The sequence below is a fragment of the Aristolochia californica genome, unplaced genomic scaffold (genome assembly GCF_029961685.1).
Source record: "Aristolochia californica isolate CCGP_79_NKW_82.1479 unplaced genomic scaffold, dmAriCali1.0.hap1 SCAF_3, whole genome shotgun sequence".
NCBI lineage: Eukaryota > Viridiplantae > Streptophyta > Magnoliopsida > Piperales > Aristolochiaceae > Aristolochia > Aristolochia californica.
Genome location: NW_027181992.1, coordinates 45,877,601 through 45,883,763, shown reverse-complemented (window position 1 = coordinate 45,883,763; position 6,163 = coordinate 45,877,601). Strand labels below are relative to the sequence as shown.

General features: G+C 40.5%; 1 protein-coding gene across 1 annotated transcript; it reads left to right on the top strand.

Annotated features, from left to right (window-relative positions):
- Window positions 1-304: 304 nt before the first annotated feature.
- On the top strand, window positions 305-5,956 carry LOC137958473 (ABC transporter B family member 4-like). The gene is made up of 12 exons (XM_068805513.1): window positions 305-436; window positions 723-777; window positions 880-1,055; window positions 1,349-1,570; window positions 1,795-2,033; window positions 2,210-2,735; window positions 2,830-3,103; window positions 3,187-4,067; window positions 4,223-4,477; window positions 4,598-4,861; window positions 4,964-5,257; window positions 5,354-5,956. Exons 1-12 carry the CDS (start codon window positions 305-307, stop codon window positions 5,708-5,710), a joined length of 3,675 nt encoding a protein of 1,224 aa, XP_068661614.1. The 3' UTR covers window positions 5,711-5,956.
- The last annotated feature ends 207 nt before the right edge of the window (window positions 5,957-6,163 follow it).

Here is a 6,163-nt window from a genome sequence, read left to right as displayed (position 1 = left end):
AAGACGCACGAATTCGGACCCCAAATCTTTGAGACCTTGTTGGCCAACTTTGCGGCATTGAACGAGAAGAAAGGGGCATCGATCACTCAAGTCAGGCAACATGCCTGAAGAGAATGGGTTGGAGGGTAACAGCAACGGAAACGTCGGCTCCACGAGCCCGTGGGCAGAGCCGATTTCTGATAAAAGCCCTGAGAAAATGAAAGTCGAAGTAGAATCCGGAAAGAGTGAAGGAAACAAAGAGAAGACGAATAAAGTTTCATTTTACAAGCTTTTCTCATTCGCTGACTCTAATGATATTGGTTTGATGATTGTGGGCACTCTGGCTTCTATTGCAAATGGGGCGGCTATGCCTGTTATGACCATTCTCTTTGGACAGTTAGTCGATTCTTTTGGGGAGACTGTGGATCGCAATAAAGTCGTTGATGAAGTTTCCAAGGTAAGATACTCATGTCATCGTTGCTTTACTTCACCTCGCATGACCTTGCCATGTCCATCACCATGCAAGTTCTTCTTCTGGATTTTCATTCGGGAGATTTTGATAAAATAAGGCTCCTTGAAATTATTAGAATGAACTTTCATGATCATTGTTTTTATCAATTTAAGTTTCTGAGTTTTATTCTTAGATTCAAAAAGAATAATTTTGTTGGTTAATGACAACTGAATCAGTGTCAAATCGTTCTCAAGAGTTACTTGCTCATTCATTTTGATTATCGTGTCTTCAGGTATCTCTGAAGTTTGTTTATTTGGCTGTGGGATCTGGAGTAGCATCATTCTTGCGTAAGTATTGTATCCTTCTTATTAATGCAGTTCTCACATATCGTGTGTCCTACTGCTAACCAATTCAAAACTGCTGATGAAATTCTCTTTGTTCTTTGACAGAGGTGGCTTGTTGGGTAGTTACTGGCGAGAGACAGGCAGCCAGGATAAGAGCCTTATACCTGAAAACCATATTGAGACAAGATGTTGGTTTCTTTGATAAAGAAACTAGCACGGGAGAAGTTGTTGGGAGAATGTCAGGAGACACTATCCTCATTCAAGATGCCATGGGTGAGAAGGTAGCAAAAGCTTTTCAATTTTCTTCTTTTCTAGCAATTTCTCTTCCCCATTCAAGTCTCCTTTGAACTTGAGAAGATCGGGTTTTTTTTTCTTGCCGTTTCCTCTTGTTTGTCTTGTATTTGTACGTTTCTTTCCTACGGAGCTCTCTTAACGGAATCCTCTTTCTCTTTGTTATAATAAAAATAAAAAGGAAGACCGTTGAACTAAAAGCAAAATAGTATGAAAAAGTTAGCCTTCTCAAGGCCTTAATGCATTTGCTGCTTACTTTAAAATTGTTATTTCTCTTACACAGGTGGGTAAGTTCATTCAACTGGTAGCAACCTTTTTTGGAGGCTTTATAGTTGCATTTGTCCGAGGATGGCTCCTTACCCTTGTGATGCTCTCCTCTATTCCTCCCCTTGTGATTTCTGGAGCTGTCATGTCAATCATAATATCAAAAATGGCATCTCGTGGACAAACATCTTATTCTGAAGCAGGTGTTGTGGTAGAACAGACAATTGGAGCAATTAGAACTGTGAGCTACCTACTTAAAAACTCCATGCAATTCCCTGGTAGTTTTCAAATAGAATGCTTGCATGACAAAAAGGTTCTCACATGAGCAGAAGCACTACAAACTTGCATTTGTAGGACCATTTGTCAACAAATGGCTCCATACATGCATGCCTGTGCTCAAGTGGAAGATTCATATTGTATATTTCAACTTTCAAATAATGCTTATGACTCATAATTTCAATTCAGGTGGCATCATTTACTGGGGAAAAGCTAGCTATTAATAAGTATGAGAAATCCCTGAAAACTGCTTATAGATCTGGTGTTAATGAGGGCTTGGCAGCGGGACTAGGTTACGGGGCAGTCATGTTTGTCATGTTCTCCAGTTATGCTCTGGCTGTGTGGTATGGTTCAAGAATGATACTAAATGACGGTTACACTGGTGGTGATGTGATTAACGTTATTATTGCAGTCTTGACAGGCTCCATGTAAGTTTGAAACTCTTACTGCTTGCAGATTTAATTGTTTAGCATTTCATCATGCCGTGCAATCCTGAGAGTCTGTTGCATGCTACATACATAAACTAGTTAATTTTAGCAATTTTCTTTATCATTTTGAAGGGCTTTTCTGTTGAACCCCTGCCCATGTTGTGTGCTTGATTCAGGAGTCTCGGCCAGGCATCTCCATGCCTTAGTGCTTTTGCAGCTGGACAAGCTGCAGCTTACAAAATGTTTGAAACAATCAAGAGGAAGCCAGAAATAGATGCATATGATTCAAGTGGACTTACTTTGGATGATATTAAAGGCGATATAGAGTTGAGAGATGTTTCCTTCAGTTATCCTGCCAGACCCAATGAACCCATATTTACTGAGTTTTCTCTCTCCATAGCCCATGGTATGACTGCTGCTTTGGTTGGAGAGAGTGGAAGTGGGAAGTCAACTGTGATTAGTCTTATAGAAAGGTTTTATGATCCCCAAGGTGGAGAAGTACTAATAGATGGAGTAAATCTTAAACAATTTCAGCTACGATGGATCAGAGACAAAATTGGACTTGTCAGCCAAGAGCCTGTCTTGTTTGCTGCAAGTATTAAAGATAATATAGCTTATGGCAAGGGTGAAGCAACTCTGGATGAAATTAAGGCTGCAGCTGAACTTGCAAATGCTGCTAAATTCATAGACAAAATGCCACAGGTTTTACTCTTTTGGAACTACTTTATTAATTTGAGATGGTTTTAATTAACATCTTGGATTCTTACTTATTTACTTCATTCACTTTTATGCTTAGGGACTTGATACAATGGTGGGTGAGCATGGGACACAGCTCTCAGGGGGCCAGAAACAGAGAGTAGCAATAGCCAGAGCAATTCTGAAGGACCCACGGATACTTCTTTTGGATGAAGCCACAAGTGCTCTTGATGCTGAGTCTGAGCACATTGTGCAGGAGGCCCTAGACAGGGTTATGGTAAATCGAACGACAGTCATTGTTGCCCACAGACTGGGTACAGTGAGAAATTCCAATATGATTGCTGTTATCCACCGTGGATCTGTTGTTGAGAAAGGTAAATTAACATAAGTAATTTTATCTGAGTCCAAACTATGCGTTGAGAGATTTAAACTGACTAGCTGAACTGAATTGTATCAGGATCTCACTCGCAGCTGATTGGAAATCCAAATGGAGCCTACTCTCAACTAATACGCCTCCAGGAAGTTAACCAAGAGCATCATCAAACTACCGATGGCAGTGAGAGGTCCGAAATAAGAGCAGGATCTGGCAGGCTTTCGAGCAAACATTTTTCTTTACCTCGATCTATTAGTCGTGGGCCATCGAGTGTTGGAAGCAGCCGTCATCACTCATTGTCAGTCTCATTTGGCATACCAACTGGACTGACAATTGAAGAAGCTGCAGCAGCAACACCTGATACTGATCCTCCATCTGAAAATACAAAGAAAGTCCCACTTCTGCGATTGGCTCTTCTCAACAAGCCGGAGCTCTCTATGCTGCTTCTTGGCTCTGTAGCTGCAGTCATTAATGGCGTTATTCTACCTATCTTTGGAATTCTACTTTCTAACATAATCAAGACATTTTTTGAGCCTCCTTCAAAGCTTCGTAAGGATTCAAGGTTTTGGTCACTAATGTTCGTGGTTATGGGAACAATATCTCTAGTTGCTTCCCCGGCAAGAACATATTTCTTTGCTATTGCTGGCTGTCGTCTGATAAAAAGGATTCGAACTATGTGTTTTGAGAAGGTAGTCCGAATGGAGATCGCATGGTTTGATAACCCAGGCAACTCAAGTGGAGCCATTGGAGCAAGGCTTTCTTCTGATGCTGCTGGTGTTCGCAGTTTGGTTGGAGATACTCTTGGGCTTGTTGTTGAGAATACTGCCTCGTTAGTTGCTGGTCTTGTTATTGCTTTCCAGGCTAGCTGGCAATTGGCTTTAATTGTCTTGGTTATGTTGCCTCTGATCGGTGTAAGTGGGTGGGCGCACATGAAGTTTATTCAAGGATTCAGTTCTGATGCAAAGGTTTGGTTCTATATACAAAAAAAACTTTCCTTGATTACCTTTTTTCATGATTTAAAAATTCTGTCACTTTAAGATTCGATATTATAAGCTTCTTTGATAGGAGGAAGATTCCTTATGAACTTGGAAACATGAAACTGTTGCAGAAAATGTATGAGGATGCAAGTCAAGTTGCTAATGACGCAGTAGGGAGTATAAGAACTGTAGCCTCCTTCTGTGCAGAGGACAAAGTAATGAACCTCTACAAACAGAAATGTGAAGGCCCCCTACAGACAGGGATTAAACAAGGTTTGATTGGTGGTGTTGGATTTGGCTCTTCCTACTTCCTTCTGTTTGGGGTCTATGGTGCTAGTTTTTATGCTGGTGCCCGTCTTGTTGAGGATGGGAAAACAACATTCGCAGAGGTTTTCAGGGTAAGTAAGCTTGTATAGGATGTGTATGTATGTATTTGTGTGTGAGTGAGAGAAAAAGAAAGAGTAGTCTTGTACCTAAGACAATCTTTTTATTCTTATATGGTTACATGTAATTTGCAGGTCTTCTTTGCTCTCACCATGGCAGCTCTTGCAGTTTCTCAGTCGAGTTCACTGGCACCTGATGCAACAAAAGCAAAGTCTGCTGCTTCATCAGTATTTGCAATTCTTGATCGTGAATCAAAAATAGATTCTAGTGATAGTTCAGGATTGACTCTGCAAGAAGTGAAGGGTGACATAGAATTCCAGCATGTCAGCTTCAAATACCCCACAAGGCCTGATGTTCAAATTTTCCAAGATCTCTGCTTGGCTGTTCGATCTGGCAAAGTAACAAAATTTATCCTTTTCGCTACTTCAATTTTAGATCGTTTTTGGTCGAGTATAGAGATTTGACTACAATGTCTAAAAGTCCCTTCCTCTTCATTGCAGACTGTAGCTCTGGTGGGAGAAAGTGGAAGTGGGAAATCAACTGCAATCTCATTGCTGCAAAGATTTTATGACCCTGATGCAGGCCAAATTTTGCTAGATGGAATTGAAATCAAGAAGTTTCAACTGAGGTGGTTGAGGCAGCAAATGGGACTAGTGAGTCAAGAACCTGTACTCTTCAACGAATCAATTCGTGCTAATATTGCGTATGGAAAAGATGGACATGCAACTGAAGCAGAGATTATTGCTGCAGCAGAATCAGCCAATGCACACAAGTACATTAGTAGCTTGGAACAGGTTGGATCACTGTGAACCTGGTTTATGAGCCACTTTGTCTCTCTTCAGTCTAATGCTTTGAAATGAATCTTAATGGGTTTATCATGACAATTGCAGGGTTATGAGACATTGGTGGGTGAGAGAGGCGTCCAGTTGTCTGGTGGACAGAAGCAAAGAGTAGCAATTGCTCGTGCCATTGTTAAGGATCCAAAGATCTTGTTACTGGATGAAGCAACAAGTGCTCTTGATGCAGAGTCCGAGAGAGTTGTTCAAGATGCTCTAGATCGAGTTATGGAGAACCGGACAACCATGGTGGTGGCTCACAGGTTATCTACAATTAAAGGTGCTGATCTGATTGCTGTGGTTAAAAATGGGGTTATCATAGAGAAAGGAAGGCATGAAGCTCTAATTAATGTAAAGGATGGAGTCTATGCCTCTTTGGTAGCTCTTCATGTGAGTGCTTCAACCCATTAATCTCAGGTTCTTCTTGACGGGGACATCTCTCGTGTGCCACCGATTACATAGAGTTTATACTCGGAAACACCGGATTACGACAAGACACCTACCATGTTGCTGTTGGGGAGTGAGGCGTATTGGACAGATTAATTACTATTTTATTTATTTATGTTTTATATTATCTTTTAGAAGTAATTGTTTTATTTGTTCAAGGGCATTTTTGTCTTTAGGGGTATTTTTACTATATGGGTATTTTGGTTATTTTAAAATATTTTGGGGTTTTGAGTCGCTATTTAAACCGGTTATACATGTAATTGAGCATTATTGAATGAATCGAAAACTTTCTTCTTCCCGGCTGTGTTTTTTCTGCCTTCCCACTTTCTTCTTCTCATCCCATATTTTCTCCGATTCTCTTTTTTACAGTGTCTTTTTGCATGGTTTTTTCTCTTCAATGTCAGACAAATTTATTGC

Excerpts from the sequence above, each read along its gene's own strand:
- LOC137958473 (XM_068805513.1), top strand. The coding sequence starts at position 305 with ATGATTGTGGGCACTCTGGCTTCTATTGCAAATGGGGCGGCTATGCCT. Across the intron at positions 4,478-4,597 it reads CATTCGCAGAGGTTTTCAGG|GTCTTCTTTGCTCTCACCAT; the intron begins GTAAGTAAGCTT and ends TGTAATTTGCAG. Across the intron at positions 4,862-4,963 it reads TGGCTGTTCGATCTGGCAAA|ACTGTAGCTCTGGTGGGAGA; the intron begins GTAACAAAATTT and ends TCTTCATTGCAG.